General features: G+C 39.0%; 1 protein-coding gene across 3 annotated transcripts in view; it reads right to left on the reverse strand.

Annotated features, from left to right (window-relative positions):
- Window positions 1-6778: 6778 nt before the first annotated feature.
- The window catches only part of txndc16 (thioredoxin domain containing 16), a 110628-nt gene continuing 97315 nt past the window's right edge, over window positions 6779-20091 (reverse strand). For all 3 annotated transcript variants that reach the window (XM_063048832.1, XM_063048814.1, XM_063048823.1), the window contains 2 exons: window positions 16704-16894; window positions 6779-7928 (listed from right to left, as the gene is read on the reverse strand). In XM_063048832.1, the coding sequence (XP_062904902.1) occupies window positions 7642-7928; window positions 16704-16894 (478 nt within the window). In that variant the 3' untranslated portion in view covers window positions 6779-7641. The remainder of the gene's footprint in view (window positions 7929-16703; window positions 16895-20091) is intronic.

Genomic DNA, 20091 nt, shown 5'->3' on the forward strand with positions numbered 1-20091 from the left:
ATGCTGCTTGGCCTGCTGCATTCACCAGCAACTTTGATGTATGTTGCTTGAATTTCCAGCATCTGCAGAATTCCTGTTGTTTGCGTTTAATAGAATAGTCATATGCTTTCTTAATAAATACTTCTATTTCCCATGACATGGAATTGATACTGAAACCATAGCTTAAGTACTGTACATGATAAAGTGAATAGGTTAACAATATTTTTTTAGGTATGGTTGTTCAATGCAATGCAATGATTGCTGATATTTTAATGACCACTGGTTGACTGATTCAATTCCATTCCAATTTATTGCTAAATCACTTCTATGACAACCTTTACCAACAGACTTTTGTGGCAATTAGGTTTAAAACTGTTATCATCAGCATGCACTAAAGTCATTAACATGGCTTTGCTTGCTAATGAATGACAAGTTGTGAAATGAGGTTGGCAGGACCAGCCTGTCGCACTCAGTTAACTCCTCTTAGGTTTGAGGGTATCTTGTTACCACTGAGGTTTTGAGGAGTCTCACATTCTTGAGCAGGAGGATGGATAAAAAGCTAGGCATGAATCTGTGGATAAAGCTTCTTTGCCTGAACCTACACAAACATAGTGTGTGTGTGTGTGTGTGTGTGTGTGTGTGTGTGTGTGTGTGTATGTATGAAAGACTGAGAAAGTAAGTGTGTACCTTCTAACAGACTAAAGATAACCTAGTTTACTACATTACATAGCTGGTTTGGATACCCTGTTAAAACCCAGTTATATGATAACAATGATGATTTCGTAGCAACTTGAGAAGAGGAACCGGGTTACAGGCACTGAGCAGGGGTGCGTGGTGCAGAAGAGAAAGAGAGGGAAGGGAGCTGTAGTGATAGGGGACTCGATGGTGAGGGGAACAGACAGGAGATTCCGTGACGTAAACAGGACACGCGGATGGTATGTTGCCTCACAGGTGCCAGGGTCAGGGATGTCTCAGATCGCGTCCACAACATTTTGGAGAGGGAAGGGGAGTAGCCAGATGTCTTGGTATATATTGGTACCAATGACATAGGAAGGAAAAGCAAAGAGGTCCTGAAAAGAGAATTAGGAGAGCTAGGTAGAAAGCTGAGAAGCAGGACCTCCCGGGTAGTAATTTCCAGATTGCTGCCTGTGCCACGTGTCAGTGAGTGTAGAAACAGGATGACTTGGCAGATAAATGTGCAGCTGAGAAGCTGGTGCAGGGGACAGGGCTTCAGGTTCTTGGATAATTGGGATCTCTTCTGGGGGAGGTATGACCTGTTCAAAAGTGACGGTTGCACCTGAACCCGAGGGGGACTGATATTCTTGCAGGCAGGTTTGTTAAGAGTTATTGGGGTGGGTTTAAACTAATTTGGCAAGGGGTGTGGGAACAGGAGTGAAGGGACTCAGGATAGGATGGATGGTGAAAAAGTAGCAATAGCATGCATTCAGATTGTCAGGAAGGCCAGGCAGGTGGTAGGACTTAATTGCAGCCAATAGGCCGAGAATCAAATCATTAGGGATGCAGAATCACAAAGGACAGCAAATACAGTACTCAAGGTGTTGTTTCTAAATGCGTGTAGTATAAGAAATAAGGTGGATGATCTTGTTGCAATATTACAGATTGCCAGTTATGATGTTGTGGCCATCACTGAATCGTGGCTGAAGGATGGTTGTCGTTGGGAGATGAATGTCCAAGGTTACACGTTTTATCGGAGGGATAGGAAGGTAGGCAGAGGGGGTGGTGTGGCTCTACTGGTAAAGAATGGCACCAAATCAGTAGAAAGATGTGACATAGGATCAGAAGATATTAAATCCTTGTGGGTTGAGCTAAGAAACTGCAAGGGTAATAGGACTGTGATGGCAATTATATACAGGCCTTTCAACAGTGGCTGGGCTGTGGACCACAGATTACAACAGGAAATAGAAAAGGCAAGTCAAAAAGGCAATGTTATGATAGTCATGAGAGATTTTAACCTGCAGGTTGATTGGGAAAATCAGGTTGGTAATGGATCTCAAGAGAGTGAGTTTGTTGAATGCCTAGGAGATAGCTTTTTAGAACAGTTTGTCGTTGAGGCAACTAGGGGATCAGCTATACTGGACTGGGTGTTATGTAATGAACCAGAGGTGATTAGGGAGCTTTAGGTAAAAGAATCCTTAGGAACCAGTGATCACAATATGATGGTGTTCAACTTGAAATTTGATAGAGATAAAGTAAAGTCTGATGTAGCAGTATTTCAGTGGAGTAAGGGAAATTACAGTGGTATGAGAGAGAAGTTGGCCAAAGTAAATTGGAAGGAGCTGCTGGCAGGGATGTCAGCAGAGCAGCAATGGCGTGTATTTCTGGGAAAAATGAGGAAGGTGCAGGACATGTGTATTCCACAAATGAAGAAATACTCAAATGGTAAAATAGTATAACCGTGACTGACAAGGGAAGTCAAAGCTATTGTAAAAGCAAAAGAAAGGGCATACAACAAAGCAAAAATTAGTGGGAAGATAGAGGATTGGGAAGTTTTTAAAAACCTACAGAGAGCAACTAAAATATTATTAGAAAGTAAAGATGAAATATGAAAGTAAGCTAGCAAATAATATCAAAGTGGATAGTAAAAGATTTTTCAAGTACGTTAAAAATAAAGAAGAAATGAGAGTGGATATAGGACTGCTAGAAAATGAAGCAGGAGAAATAATAACGAGGGACAAGGAGATGGCTGATGAACTAAATGATTATTTTGCATCAGTCTTTACTGTGGAAGACACCAGCAGTATGCCAGATGTTGTAGTGTGTGATGGAAGAAAAGTGGGTGCAGTTATTGTTACAAGAGAGAAGGTTCTCAAAAAGCTGGAAAACCTGAAGGTACATAAAGTCACCCAGACCAGAGGAACTGCACCCTAGGTTTCTGAGAGAGGTAGCGGTAGAGATTGTTGTGGCATTAGAAATGATCTTTCAAAAATCATTGGACTCTGGCATGGTGCCACAGGACTGGAAAATTGCAAATGTCACTCCACTCTTTAAGAAGGCAGCAGAAAGAAAATTATAGACCAGTTAGCCTGACCTCAGTAGTTGGGAAAATGTTAGAGTCAATTGTTAAGGATGAGGTGATGGAGTACTTGGTGACACAGGACAAGATAGTACAAAGTCAGTATGGTTTCCTTCAGGGGAAATCCTGCCTGACAAACCTATTGGAATTCTTTGAGGAGATTACAAGTAGGATAGATAAAGAGGATTCAGTGGATGTTGTATATTTGGACTTTCAGAAGGCTTTGACAAGGTGCCACACATGAGGCTGCTTACCAAGTTAAGAGCCCATGGTATTACAGGAAAGTCACTAACATGGTTAGAGCACTGGCTGACTGGTAGGAGGCAGCGGTGGGAATAAAAGGATCCTTTTCTGTTTGGCTGCCAGTGACTAGTGGTGTTCCGCAAGTGACGGTGTTGGGACCACTTCTTTTTATGCTGTACATAAATGATTTTGATGATGGAACGATGGAACAAGTTTGCAGATGATATGAAGATTGGTGGAGGGGTTGATAGTGTTGAGGAAACAGGTAGGATGCAGAAGGACTTTGACAGATTAGGAGAATGGGCCAGAAAGTAGCAAATGAAATACAATGTTGGAAAATGCATGGTCATGCACTTCAGTAGTACTAATAAATGTACGGACTATTTTCTAAATGGAAAGAAAATCCAAAAATCTGAGATGCAAAGGGACTTGGGAGTCCTTGTGCAGAACACCCTAAAGGTTAACTTGCAGGTTGAGTTGGTGGTGAGGAAGGCAAATGCCACGTTAGCATTCATTTTGAGAGGTCTAGAATACAAGAACAAGGATGTGATGCTGAGGCTTTATAAGGCACTGGTGAGGTCTCACCTTGAGTATTGTGAACAGTTTTGTGCCCCTCATCTTAGAAAAAATGTGTTGGCATTGGAGAGGGTCCAGAGGAGGTTCACAGGATGATCCAGGAATTAAAGGGTTATCATATGAGGAACATTTGATGGCTCTGGGTCTGTACTCGCTGGAATTCGGAAGGATAAGGGGGATCTCTCTGAAACTTTTCGAATGTTGAAAGGCCCAAACAGAGTAGATGTGGAAAGGATATTTCGAATGGTAGGAGAGTCTAAGACAAGAGGGCACAGCCTCAGGATAGAGGGGCGCCCTTTCAAAACAGAGATACGGAGAAATTTCTTTAGCCAAAGGGTGGTGAATTTGCTGCCACGTGCAGCTGTGGAGACCAGGTCATTGGGTATATTTAAGGTAGAGATTGATAGGTTCTTGAATGGACATAGCATCAAAGGTTATGGGGAAAAGGCCGAGAACTGGCATTGAGGAGGAGATAGAAAAAAAGGATCAGCCATGATTGAATGGCGGAGCAGACTTGATGGGCCAGATGGCCTAATTCTAATCCTATGTCTTATTATCTTATGGAGCATGTATCCCACTGAGAGGAAAATTATCCAAACCCACACCTACCATTAAGTCAGGTCAATATCTGGATGAGGAACTGGAGGGATGGGTTAGTAAATTTGCTGATAACACAAAGGTTGGAGGTGTTGTGGATAGTGTGGAGAGCTGTCAGAGGTTACAACAGGACATTGATAGGATGCAAAACTAGGCTGAGAAGTGGTAGATGGAGTTCAACCCAGATAAGTGTGAGGTGGTTCATTTTGGTAGGTCAAAGATGATGGTAGTATCAATGGTAAGACTCTTGGCAGTGTGGAGGATCAGAGGGATCTTGGGGTCTGAATCCTTAGGACACTCAAAGCTCCTACGCAGGTTGACTCTGTGGTTAAGAAGGCATACAGTGCATTGGCCTTCATCAATTGTGGGATTGAGTTTAACAGCCAAGGAGTAATGTTGCAGTGATATAGGACCCTGGCCAGACCCCACTTGGAGTACTGTGCTCAGTTCTGGTCGCCTCACTACAGGAAACCATAGAAAGGGTGCAGAGGAGATTTACAAGGATGTTGCCTGGATTGGGGAGCATGCCTTATGAGAATAGGTTGAGTGAACTCAGCCTTTTTTGCTTGGAGTGATAAAGGATGAGAGGTGACCTGATAGATGATGAGAGGTATTAATCGTGTGGATAATCAGAGGCTTTCTCCCCCAGGGCTGAAATGGCTAGCACGAGAGGGCATAGTTTTAAGGTGGTTGGAAGGAGGTACAGAGGAGATGTCCGGGATAAGTTCTTTTTATGCAGAGAGTGGTAAGGGTGTGGAATGGGCTGCTGGAGGTGGAAACGATAGGGTCCTTTAAGATAGCAGTCCCCAACCACCGGGCCACAAAGCATGTGCTACTGGGCTGCGAGGAAACGATATGAGTCAGCTGCACCTTTCCTCATTCCCTGACATGCCCACTGTTGAACTTGAATGCACGCGAGGTCATTACCCGCACATCATCCATGTCTATGCGGGAAGAAGATCAACTCCTCGAGCTTGCAAATGATGACGGGCTGAAAAGTATATTTGACATAACATCTCTGCCGGCATTCTGGATCCAAAGTCAAGGCTAAATATCCTGAGATAGCCACGAAAGCACTGAAAACGTTGCTTCCATTTCCGACATATCTGCAATGAATGCAACAGAAACGAAATTGCGGAATAGACTGGACATAAGGAACCTCCTTCGAGTATCACTGTCTCCCATCACCCCTCGATGGGACCATCTTGTTGCAGGAAACAAGCCCAGGGCTCCCACTGATTCGGCGATATTGATGTGTTGCAATGATTTTATATGTTCATACAGGGAAAATATGCGCTGTGTGTTTAATATCCAAACGTTACTTAAAATGTTATGATGCTATTGACTTATAAAACCATATAACAATTACAGCACGGAAACAGGCGATCTCGGTCCTTCTAGTCCGTGCCGAACACTACTCTCACCTAATCCCACCGACCTGCACTCAGCCCATAACCCTCCATTCCTTTCCTGTCCATATACCTATCTATTTTTTCTTTAAATGATCATTTCGAACCTTCCTCTACCACTTCTACTGGAAGTTCCTTCAACACTTAGTTCAAGCTCCCCTGATAATTGACTTATCACTATATTCATGCGAGGAAAATATGCGCTGAGTGTTTAATATTAACTTTGTTAGATAAAACCTTTTAGAAATGAAATTGAGTGTATTAACCACTTATCACCTATATTCCGGTCGTGATTAACACCTCCCCCCGAACAGAATCGCCAAAAACGATTTGTAGAAAAAAAATCAGCACATACACGCATGCGCACACAGGTGCCCGCGCAAGGCTTCATGGTCATGGTAGTTTTTCCTCGGGGTAAACACAACGTATTTGACTGCTACTCTTGTCTGTTGGCAACCCTACCCCCTCCCTCCGGGTCGGCCAGTTCGCAAGAATATTGTCAATAATAAACCAGTCCGCAGTGCAAAAAAGGTTGAGGAAGGTAAGGACATGTTCGGCACAGCTTTGTGGGCCGAAGGGCCTGTATTGTGCTGTAGGCTTTCTATGTTTCTATAAGCTCAGTACAAATGTGAAATGTGAAATAAGAATATGTTGATCTCAACAGTGAGTATACACATGACTATTATGATTCATTTTACCCTTGGGGTTTTGTCATACAACTACTTTTACAGTTTAGTCTGTGGAGCCATTGCCATAGTTGCATTTGCACAATTCTATGTAATTTATGCTTCCAACACAGTTCAGTGGAACACAACACTAAGTTTCAGTCTAAATCATTGCCTTTCACTCCTAACCCTTCTGATTACATGAATATTGCCTTAACATAGAAAACTAATAGGAACAGAAACAGAGCAATTTCACCCTAGGAAAGTCCTTTCTGTAATATTCTCCTTTTTCTATTCAAATTAAACATATGCAATGAAGTCATACAAATTATATGCAGGCCTAATCATAAAATATTTATAATTTGCAAATACAGTCCACTACTAAAGTATTCAACCTGTGCCTGTGAAACAATCATCATCTGGGTCACAATCAATTGCTTGTGTTCATCAGTATTTATAAAATTATTTTTGAAAGTCTACACATTTCCACAACTTCTATAGTGTGTTTGTTAAAATCTGAAAAATTGGCATCCCTTAGTGGGTTGAGCAGCATCTTCAGGTCAAAACCTTGCACCAGGAGATTGAAGACAGATCAGGAAATAAAGAGTATGTGTAACCATTAGCAAGACATTTTGAAGTGCCTTTGAGACTTGCTCTATATTACCTGCCGCCATATCGTCTTTTGCTTACACCTCACTGTTGCCCCCAGCCCAGATTGTAAACTGCTAACCCTTCACTCTCCTCCCCAACCCCTCAATTCAGAGGAAGGGATACTGATGAGAACTGTTAACGTTTTTCTTTCCACAGACGCTGCTTCACTAGCTGAGCTCTTCCAGGATTTCTGCTACTGCTTCCGATTCCAGCATTTTTCCAAAATGAGAACATATGTTACAAGAAATATCTGTTACAAGGAATGTATTACAAGGCCATCCAAGCAATGACAATAGCTTGAATGCAAAGGGCTGGAGTTCATTTTGCTTGTTTTTTTTATAGAAAATGCTAAATTGTTTTGCAAGGTTAATCTAAGTTTATTATGCAGTAGGTTACATGCTTTGCTATATAATATTCAGGTTCATATTACGTTATCCATCAAATAAGATAAATGATAACATGAGGAACTGTGAATTCTGCTCTCTTATTATAATTCACTGTGCAGTTTATGCTGCGTCTTCTTGTCCTGAACTGGAGATCTGGGCAATGTCTTGGGCAAGAAATCTCCTTCAGGCTCTGCAGCTGATACTGTGTCATCCTCTTCCTCATCAGCATCACTCGTCAGTTCTGCCTTGTCTTCTCCCTCACAGGCATCAACCTGCTTTGCAGAACTCGGTGTCCTCTGCTTTGCAAATCCAGGACGTACAGTATCCATAATGGCCAGAAAGTCATAAGCAGTTTGTGGAGGTGTCCATTCCTTATCCTGCAGGAGATCTGCAAAAGCAAATTTACAAAAGCATCAAACTGGTTCCAGATGTACTCTCATAATCACAATTTAGGATTTTCTTCTCGCCCTGCAATATGATTTTTTAACAAAGTTGGGAAATGTTTGTGGTGTTTAGTTCAGGACTTTCAGCGAGAGCAATACTGCAAAATTGGGGTTATTCTAGCTGGAAAGCCATTCACAGTCCAGAGCCTTAAGATATAACAATATGCCTCAGTATAAGCAAGTACATAGGGGAGATCCGGTAATAGAATCTCCCCAAAACTGTTATAAATATAGTGATCAATATGTTAAGTGACAGCCTACTGTACTGTATGTTAAACCACATCAGATGGATCAATAGAGACTAGTATTTGTTTACAGAGTTAATCATACTTAATAGAAGTAAAATGATCAGTGCAGAATGAGAAATTTCTTTTAATAAGAAATGAAAATGCAGAACCTCAAGGGCAGTGAGTTCCTGCTGCCATGTGTTAGTGAGTCCAGGAATTGACAACAGGGACAGGTTGCATTTGGGCTTGAGGTAGACAAAATCCTAGTGTTGAGATTCATTTCTGCAACCTGTGGAAGTTTAAACTAGATTGGCAGGGGTTTGGGGCTTGAGGGATGTCAGTGAGAAGGGTACATGCAGCAGCCGAAGAATGTAAGTCTAGCAATAAGGATAGGCATATTTTCAGTAAAAGGGCAGGTTGGACCACCATCTTAAATTGCAGCTCTTTCAATGTACATAGTTTGACAGGTAAGGCGGACGAACTGAGGGCATGCATTGCCTCCAGGGTCAGAAACACTGTGACCATAACATAAATGTGGCTGAGAGAAGGTCAGGACTGGCAGTTCAATATTCTGGGATACCAATGCTTTAGGTGTGACAGAGGAACTGAAGGAAATATGCCTTTTTTGATAAAGGTGGACATCAGTATAGTGTACAGTTTTGTCCATCCTTTCGTAGGAAAGACATTGTTAAGCAGGAGAGGGTGCAGAAGAGAATTACAAGGATGCGACTAAGACTTTATCTTGACAATAACCTCAAGCACTACCATGTATCTTTAATAACTCAGCAACCTGGGTATGTGCATGCTTAAAGATGCTACAACTCTTGAAAAAATAACACATCTATTAAGCAATTTAACTCATAACCTGAGAATATTTCTCCAGGAGCACATCTATTAGATACCAACAGTTGTTTATTGCAAGTAAATGTTTTGATGCCTGCCAAATACAATCAGCTTTGATAAAAATGCTGCAGCAAGCATTCGAAAACAGTCCCTCTTCAGCTTATTGTTCAAACACCTGCAGTCAGGCACATTAAGTACTATTAACATAAGTGAAAAAATGATTTATCTTCTGGTTTAGTTTCATCTTCAAACTCATTTATAACACTGGTCAGTCTTTTATAATATTAGTTACTCTCATCGTTACTTTCAAACCTGAAGATTTTGTACCTTTTTTTAATGAAAAGGCAAAAGTCTTAAAAAAAAGCATATGGCACATAGTTATGATTCATCAAAGAATTCATTGGAAGATACTTTCCAAAGTGTAATCTATTACTTCATGACACACAGCATGAAAGTTGGGATTTTCCTTCTGGATCCTGCATTTTTCAGACAAAGCTTGATTGGCTCTTTCAGCTTGTTGGGAAATTTTTTTTTAAAACTGTAATAACGTGCAATTGCATTACGCATCCAGTGCTGTCCATATGGATCCTGCACATTTTCCCCTGTAGCTTTCGTCCAGTTTATTCCTGTGTCCCAAAGTTAATTTGCCACTGTAAATTGTTTCAAGTGACAGTCTGAGGAAGTGGATGGGAATGTGGAGTGAGTAAAACAAGTTAATTAGTGTAAATGTGGGTTTGATGATCTGAATAAACTCGGTGGCCACAGAATCAGTTTCTGTGCTGTTATTATTCTATAACTCTACGACTTATCATTCAGTTGCTAACACAAAACAAGAGAAGTGAGTTGCTGGTTCTGCAGAGTCAGTGGGATACTACAGCAATACTAAGACGAAATCTGTAAAACATGCCTCAGCAATTGTGACATGAAGGAATAAGTAGCTTCCTTCAGATATGTTATCTTCTCTTAGTTTTGGGTCATCCCTTATACAAGATATGATTTATAAATATCAGTCATAAAAGTACAATGAAAATAAAATCTAATTGTGCAGATGAATTAGTCGCTAATCTTAATATGGACAGAAGGTCTGTTTGCTGGATTTAATTAAATCAGTCTGTTGAAATTATAAATGAAATAGAACGCAAGAACAATCCAATAAACTAATGACATTAATTAAGTGTTGTATTGAGGCAAACTCACAAAATGATACACTAACAAACTTTGTGGTATAACTAGCTAGTAGTTTAATTGACACACAAGGAAGTGTAAGAAAGAATGCCTGTGCCTCGTTTGTCAATATGAACTTCCCTACTTCAACCCTGCTATCAACAGTTTTGTTCCAATTTTTACTTGGTCTGGAAAATCTATTTATTTGAGTTAGAATTTATTTTTTAAATTAATCTGGCAGCCAAATGCTAACAGCAGCTGACTCAGTTGGTTGAAACTCATGAATCAGTAGCTATGTTTGCAAGTTCCAATAAATGAGTATATAACCTAAGCTAGCACTGCAGTACAGCTTTGAAGGAATCTATCATTATCGAAATATCATTTTCCAATGAAATATTAAAACAACAGTGTTCATTTTAGTGAATAAAACAGATTACAAACATTATTTAGAAGTCAGCAGTGATTTTTCACTTCCCTGGGCTAAATTTCACCCCCCCCCCCCCCACCAATCAATGTCACAAAAGCAGATGAACTGGACAGTCATTTCCTTTTGGTTAGAGTACATAACTGCTGTTTGTTTGCTTGCAAAAATATTTTACAGTTTGTAAAGCAATTTGAGAAGTGAAGCAACCCAAGATGTTCCTACTCCGTTTTTCTTCAACTGCCAGCATGTGTTTAAGACTCAGAATTGCAAAACTTGCAATACTATTTCAAAATTAACCCTTGGGACTTTCCTTGATTACTAAATCACAAGAATCTCGAAATAAGATTTAGTATCAGCAGTGCAACATAACAGCTTTAGATTGCAATGGCATTTCACAGGAGTGCTACTATGCTACTTAGGGATACACAATGGCGAATAATCAAAAGGCAGGGTAAAGAGAGTGGGTTGTGGAAGAGATGCTATTGCCAATCCAAACTGATTAAGGTCTGCAAGTGAGGAAATAGAATTCCATATAAAATAAAAATACTTTTAAAACTTCTGTTGACCAAATGGAACAGTCTTCCCCATCATTGTGTGAGTAGGGTTTCTGGAAATTAAAATCAAAGTAGGCAATGTTTTTCCTCATTGAATGGAATTGTGTCTGATTTGCAATCTAAATAAATATATCAATTGTTACTGCAAAACCCTTCAAGAAGATCTATTGCTTATTTTAAATTAACTTGCATGAATTGGCATTTGTAAATGGTGAATTAATTAAAGGCAAATTTCCATTCGCCAAACTGCCATAGAGCAGGGACACACTGGACTTACCATTATTCCTTCCATTTATTTCTCTCCATTCAAATTAAAGGGGTTCATTGTTCCAATGCAAAGTCCAACTGATGAAAGTTTTGTTTTTAGGCAAAAGAGATTTTCAATGCTTGGAGATTTTTGGATGTGAAGTAGGCAATCACTTCTGTTTGCAGATAGTGACAGAAATCTGTAACTCACTTCTGTGAATGCCAATCGAAGCTATGTCAATAGTTAATTTGGGGGGGGGCGTCACGTGATGACGTGGGATTGAGACGTGTAAATCCAGCTCTCCCGCAACAAATCAGTAAAGTACCGTTTAAACAAAACAAAGTTAATAAAATATTTTCTGAAAACTATTTATAAACTTTGTAAGACTACTTTACGATATGCCTCCTAAACCGCAACAAAAGAAGTCTGCTGTTGCGAAGCAGCCGCGAGAGGGGAAGAAAAAAGGGCCTACTGCAACGATGGAGCCTTGGACTCAGGTTGGATCTCCTTCGGTAGAACAGGGAGCAATGGCGGTGGTAACGGGTTCTTCGAAGAAGGCACCGGAAATGCGTATGCGCAAAGAAGAGCGCATGCGCAAATCGACACAACGCAAACTACAAGAACCGACAGCCACTGCAATTAAAAATGACTCAGAATCAGAATTGGATTCTGCAGAGAACACAGATGAAGAAGAGGAGGAAGAATTGGAAGCGATTGGAATAAAGGAGATGATAGAGACATAAGAGAGGCTATATTGCAATTAACGGCTGAACTACGAAAAGTAAGAGAAGAGCTTAGAGATACGAAGATGTGCTATAATAAAGTTATGGAAAGACAGGACAAAATGGATAAGAAGCTTCAAAAGATGGAAAGAGCAATGGGGCATATGAATGATAGAGTGGAAAAAACAGAAAATGATTTGCTTGTCTGGAACTCGGAAAGAAATCGACTCTTGGAGAAAGTGGATATGTTGGAAAATTTCAGTAGACGTAATAATATTAAAATTGTTGGTCTTAAAGAAGGTACGGAGGGAGAAAAAACAATAGAATTTTTTCAAAAATGGATCCCGGATGTTTTGCAAATGGAAGAGGAGGTTCGACCAATTGAAATTGAGCGGGCACATAGAGCTCTAAGACCAAAACCAAAAGATGACCAATATCCATGATCAATCTTAATAAAATTCTTAAGATTTCAAGACAAGGAAAGGATCCTACAGGCAGCTGCTCGAGCTGCCAAGGATAGAAAAGGGCCATTGATAATTAAAGGGCACAAAGTTTTTTTCTACCCTGATATAAGTTATGAACTTTTGAAGAGAAGGAAGAAATTTAATCCAGTGGAAAAAACCCTATGGGATCATGGTTATCAATTTATACTGCGTTATCCTGCAACCTTGAAGATTTTTTTGCCTGGTGGAGAAAAGAGATTTTTTGATGACTACCAGGAAGCAGAGCAGTTTGTGCGAGATTTTCTGAATATTCACCAGATACAAGAACAAATCCAGGGGAGCGAGATAGATTGAAGATGAAGATTGGGTTAAAGAATGGACTTGTTGGATTTTTGCAGCTGGATGAATGTATAAATATATTATTAATTATACGAGGGGGGTAAGAAAGATTAAAACTGGAGGAATATTAGTTGGGAATAGTAACATTAATTTTGCCTATATATATATCATTTTTTTTTGTTGCGGGGGAGCTGGAAGAAGCACTGATTGATTGCTACGCTAACCATGTGTGCAAGCGTGGCTTTTGCCACGACCCGTAAAATGGAGGGGGGTAGTGTTGTGTATCTTTTCATTCACAACATTAGTGGGGGGGTATTTTGTTTTTTCTTTTTTTGTATTCTTTCTATCTTTTCTTTTCTTTTTGCCTGGAAAGTTGGGAGGGAAACACATAGCAACATGGTGAAGTTTAAAGAGATTCCCCAAGGAACTATGAGAGTTGAGAAGATAAGTAATGTTTTAGATTGGAGTAACTTTATTAAGAATAATGACTAATTTATTGAATTTTTTGAGTTTTAACGTTAATGGGCTTAATGGACCAGTGAAAAGAAATAGAATCTTAACAAATATTAAAAAAATGAAGATAGATTTAGCTTTTTTACAGGAAACGCACCTAACAGAAACAGAACATCAGAAACTAAAGAGAAATTGGGTGGGAAGTGTTGTTGCGGCTTCATTTAATTCAAAAGCGAGGGGAGTAGCAATTTTGATCAATAAAATGTTACCAATTAGAATACAAAATGTAATAACTGATTCTGCGGGGAAATATGTGATTATACATTGTCAACTTTTTTCTGAATTATGGACTTTTATGAATATTTATGCACCAAACGAAAATGATGCAAAATTCATACAAGAAGCTTTTCTGAATTTAGCGGATGCACATGAAAAAATATTAATTGGAGGAGACTTTAATTTTTGCTTAGACCCAGTCTTAGATAGATCAACCAAGGCTGTTATAAAATCGAAGGTAGTAAATTTAACTTTATCATTGATGAAGGATTTAAATTTGATTGATATATGGAGAAGAATCAATCCTAAAGAAAGAGACTATTTGTTCTATTCCCATAGACATAAAACTTACTCAAGGATAGATTTGTTTCTATTATCAATGCATATTCAACACAGAGTGAAAAATATGGAATATAAAGCAAGAACATTATCAGATCATTCCCCTTTATTAATGACAATAATAATGGCTGATAAGGAAGAAGTGGCTTATAGATGGAGATTTAATTCAACATTATTAAAACGTCAAGATTTCTGTGATTTTATGAAAAAGCAGATTCAATTTTTTTTTGGATACAAATTTTCATTCAGTGGATGATAAATTTATATTATGGGATGCGATGAAAGCATATCTTAGGGCCAGATAATAAGTTATACGTCTAAAATTAAGAAAGAATATATGGCAGAACTAGATCAATTGGAAAAAGAGATTACAAAAATAGAAAAAGAATCTCAAAGATATATCTCAGAAGAAAAATGAAGACAACTTGTTAATAAGAAGTTACAATATAATACGCTTCAGACATATAGAACGGAAAAAGCAATTATAAGAACTAAACAAAGGTATTATGAGTTAGGTGAGAGAGCACATAAAATTCTTGCCTGGCAGTTGAAAACAGAACAAGCTTCCAAAACAATAAATGCAATTAGAACAAGGGCAAATAAAATATCTTATAAACCTCTTGAAATAAATGAAACTTTTAAAAATTTCTCTTCTGAATTATATCAATCAGAATCTGTCTTGACAGTATGACAAATATAATAAATGTTCGACTTGGATTAGTACAATAGAATTTTTTACACCAATTATATATTACACCACAAAAAATAAATAGATTAAATTCAAATCTATCTGATAAATGCTTTCGGTGTAATCAAGAAATTGGTACTTTTTTACATTCTACTTGGTCTTGTTTTAAAATTCAACCCTTTTGGATAAATTTAAGAGTCTTTCTTTCTTTCTTTCTTTTTAAATCTTTTTATTGAGTAAGTATACAAAAAAGGTAAGCCATATAAACATTAATACAATGTTCAAGTATAATAAAATTCCAAAAGATAACAATACCAAAAAGAAAATACTACAAACAATGTAATTTAAGCATAAGAAACCAAGATAACATAATAGTATACTAGATTTTATATATATCAATGGAAAAAAAGAAAAAAAAACCCAAAAAAAAAACCCACCGTGCAACTAACTAAAAGCAAAGCAAAGCAATGGGCTAACTTGAAACCAAACAGAGTTAAACTTAAAATCACGTCCTCAATCCCGACCTCCATTAAAACAGTGAAAAAAAAACAAGAAGGGTAAATATTACATTAAATGAAAATATCGAATAAAAGGTCCCCAAATCTGTTCAAATTTAAATGAAGAATCATAAAGGTTACTTCTAATTTTCTCCAGATTCAAACATAAAATCGTCTGAGAAAACCAAAAAAAGGTAGTTGGAGCATTAAGCTCTTTCCAATGTTGTAAAATACATCTTTTCGCCATTAAAGTAAGAAATGCAATCATTCTACGGGCTGAAGGGGAAAGATTACTAGAAATTTTAGGTAGTCCAAAGATAGCAGTAATAGGGTGAGGAGAGATATCTATATTTAATACCTTTTAGAAATAATATTGAAAAGAGTCTTATTGGAACAAATTACTGGAACTCAACTTCCACATAACCCTGTATTATTTCTATTAGGTGATATTGAAGGGATAAAACCAAAACTTAAATTGAATAAATATCAGAAAGAATTTATAAAAAATTGCATTGGCAGTAGCTAAGAAGACTATAGCAGTTACTTGGAAATCTGATTCGTATTTAAGTATGGATCGTTGGAATAATGAAATGGCTAGTTCTATTCCACTCGAAAAAATTACTTATAATTTAAGAGATAAATATGTAACATTTTTGAATATTTGGCGCCCTTATTTACAAAAGATAGGATGGCATATTTAAGTGCTCCGATAAAGACCTTGGTCCCTTGGGGAAAGTAACGAATAATTATACCAAATTTATTTTGAATCCCATGGAGCATGTGGAAACCTTCCAATACCCAGGCGGTTCTTTTCTTTTTTCTCTTTCTTTCTTTTTAGGTAGGACTATATATATGGGGGGGGGGAGGGTAGATTTTATCTTTTCATGTATTCTTTTTGAAAACTCAATAAAAATTATATTAAAAAAAATAGTTAATTTAGGATTTAAAAAACAGAGCTTCTTTAGGAGTTTTGTGGTTTTAAAAAATGAATGCATTTATTTAGATTGCAGATCAGTCACAATTCCATTCAATGAGGGAAAGCTTTGCCCATTTCCATTTTAATTTCCAGAATTCCTATTGGTACAGGTTTGGGGGAAATGATTCCATTTGGCCAATAAAAGTTTTAAATGGAACAAGCCTTCCAAGTTGACCCCATTTGGAGGAGTCTGGTATATCTTAATAATCAATCCTGGTAGACTAAGTGACTGAGGAAGTGAGTGCTTTAGGTATTGATACCCTCTTTCCCTCACAGACAACATACCCTCTGATGAAGGTGACCTCATTTCATGTATAATAGCCCTTGAACCCCAGAAGCAGGTGGCAGGAATTGGCAACATTCAGAACAAGTATGTCCTGGCCTTGTATCCAGCTATCTCTCAGCTTACTGCTAGAGCTACACAGGAGCAAACAGAAGAGATGAGGATTTGGTGACAATATATGCCATAAAAAAAATTTAAGCATTGCTGATAATGTTTAGTTCTTGGAAAATAAGTATTTCACTTACTGTTGGGTTCCTCCTGTCCCTGCTGCACCTTCTTTAGCCAGTGAAGCACATTCACCCTTGAAATAATCTGCCCTTCAGGAAATGCAAATACAAGGCTTCCAGAGCCAATCTTCACTAAGATGAGAGCTGGTAGCTGTGGAAGGTAGTTCAAGTATATTTGAAGAATCTCTTCTCCAACTTGTGTCTTTCGCCTTGGTGGTATAAAAATATAGTAAAAGTATTATTGATAAAATACCTTAACGGCAACACAATGAAAATGTTACATCTGATTTATGCTATTAATGAAAAATGATGCTGGTTGCATACTTGAAAGTATTTAACACAGAACAAATTATTTTTAAATTGTTATTAATGAATAAACAGCAATTGTGATAATGAGATCTATTGGATTTTAGATGCACTGAACAGGTCACACAACATTCAGACTAAATCTATTACTTAAAAACTTTGATTAACAAATAGAAACATTTTTATGGTTGTACACTACAACAACCAGAGCAAAGACTGTCACCATACCAGTGTAAGACGTCTTCAATCGGAATGACTCATTTAATTATCATGTAAGTAAAATGTAACTAAATCTATTCAATGATGGTCCTTATGTCAGATTTATAATTTATGCATCAGCTGTGTTAAAAAATTCTCATACCCAATGGAAACTCAGTAATAAAAGATTTTAAAAATCAACAGATACACAGCTAATCGCTGTAGATTTTTTTTTGGGTTACATTCAGGCAATGAGATTTCTTTTCATGAATACTTGCGCTTCAGCTGATAAAGCAGGGAGTCATACAGCATGGAAGCACACCCCTATCCATGCTGACTGTGTTGCCCATTGAGCTAGTCCCATCTGCCTACATTTGACCCACAGCCCTCTAAACCTCTCCTATCCGTGTATTTATCTGGATGCCTTTTAAATGTTGCTAATGTGCCCCCGCACCTCAACCAAAGTCACACCGCCCTTTGCACAAATAAGTTGCCCCTGATGTTTCTTTTAAAAGTCTTGCCTCTGATTTTAAGTCCATGCTTTCTTGTTTTTAACATCCCCTCTCTAGGAAAAAGTCTATGTGCCTGCACCCTGACTATGCCCCTCTATGAGGTCATCCCCTTAATCTCCTACTTTCCAGAGAATAAAGTCCTAGTTGATGTAATCTCTTCTTGTCCAGGCAACATTCTGATAACTCTTTGGCACTCTGTTTATTTTAATAGCATCTTTCCTATAACAGGGAGACCAAAAGAGTACACAATAATCTGTGCTACATACCACAACATAACTTCCCACCTCCTATTTCTCAGTGCCCTGATTGATGAAGGCCAGTACGTGAAACACCTCATTCACCACCTCATTCATTAATAAATAAATCAATTATAGTATATGTATATTGAATAGATTAAAAAACATGCAAAAAAACAGAAAAACTGTATATTAATAAAAGTGAGATAGTGTCCCAAAAGCAGGTCCATTTAGGAATCAGATGGGCAGAGGACAAGAAGCTGTTCCTGAATCACTGAGTGTGAGTCTTCAGGCTTCTGTACCTCCTACCTGATGGTAACAGTGAGAAAAGGGCATGCCCTGGGTACTGGAGGTCCTTAATAATGGACGCTGCCTTTCTGAGACACCGCTCCCTGAAGATGTCCTGCGTACTTGATAGGCTAATACCCAAGAAGGAGCTGACTAGATTTACAATCCTCTGCAGCTTCTTTCGGTCCTGTGCAGTAGCTCCCCCATACCAGACAGTGATGCAGTCTGTCAGAATTCTCTCCACAGTACATCTATAGAAGTTTTTGAGTGTATTTGTTGACATACCACATCTCCTCAAACTCCTAATAAAGTATAGCTGCTGTCTTGCCTTCTTTATACCTTCATCAATATGTTGGGACCAGGTTAGATCCTCAGAGATCTTGACACCCAGGAACCAGCAACTGCTCACTCTCTCCACTTCTGATCCCTCTACGAGAATTGGTATGTGTTCTTTCGTCTTACCCTTTCTGAAGTCCACAATCAGCTCTTTCGTCTTACTGACGTTGAGTGCCAGGTTGTTGCTGCGGCACCATTCCACTAGTTGGCATATCTCACTCCTGTACGCCCTCTCGTCACCACTTGAGATTCTACCAATAATGGTTGTATCATCAGCAAATTTATAGATGGTATTTGAGCTATGCCTAGCCACACAGTCATGTGTATATAGAGAGTAGAGCAGTGGGCTAAGCACACACCCCTGAGGTGTGCCAGTGTGGTCTTCCGGTTAGGAAGCCAAGGATCCAATTGCAGAGGGAGGTACAGAGGCCCAGGTTCTGCAACTTCTCAATCAGGATTGTGGGAATGATAGTATTAAACGCTGAGCTATAATCGATGAATAGCATCCTGACATGGGTGTTTTTGTTGCCCAGGTGGTCTAAAGCCGCATGGAGGGCCATTGAGATTGCATCTGCCGTTGACCTATTATGGCAATAGGCAAATTTCAATGGGTCCAGGTCCTTGCTGAGGCAGGAGTTCAGTCTAGTCATAACCAACCTCTCAAAGCATTTCATCACTGTTGCTGTGAGTGCTACCAGGCGATAGTCGTTAAGGCAGCCTACATTATTCTTCTTAGGCACTGGTATAATTGTTGCCTTTTTGAAGCAAGTGGGAACTTCCACCCATAGCAGTGAGAGGTTGAAAATGTCCTTGGATACTCCCACCAGTTGGTTGGCACAGGTTTTCAGAACCTTACCAGGTACTCTATCAGGACCTTCCACCTTGCGAGGGTTGACTCTCTTTAAAGACAGTCTAACATCGGCCTCTGAGACAGAGATCACAGGGTCATCAGGTGTAGCAGGGATCTTCACAGCTGTAGTTATATTCTCCGTTTCAAAGCGTGCATAGAAAGCATTGAGTTCATCCGGTAGTGAAGCATTACTGCCATTCATGCTATTGGGTTTCACTTTGTAACAAGTAATGTCTTGCAAACCCAGCCAGAGTTGTCATACATCGGATGTCACCTACAACCTCATTTGAAATTGTCTCTACGCCCTTGAAATAGCCCTCCGCAGAGCATACCTGGCTTTCTGGTACAGGCCTGGATCGCCAGACTTGAATGCCACAGATCTAGCTTTCAGCAGACAACGTACCTCCTGGTTCATCCACGGCTTTTGGTTTGGGAATATGCAGTAAGTCTTTGTAGGCATACACTCATCCACACAGATTTTAATGAAGTTGATAACAACTGCAGCATACTCATCCAGACTCAAAGATGAATCCCTGAATACAGTCCAGTCCTCCGATTCAAAGCAGTCCTGTAGGCACTCCTGTGCTTCCCTTGTCCATACCTTCTTGGTTCTCACTACTGGTGCTGTAATCTTCAGTCTCTGCCTATACTCAGGGAGTAGAAGTACAGCCAGCTGATCA

The sequence above is a fragment of the Mobula hypostoma genome, chromosome 1 (genome assembly GCF_963921235.1).
Source record: "Mobula hypostoma chromosome 1, sMobHyp1.1, whole genome shotgun sequence".
In the NCBI taxonomy this organism is placed as follows: Eukaryota; Metazoa; Chordata; class Chondrichthyes; order Myliobatiformes; family Myliobatidae; genus Mobula; species Mobula hypostoma.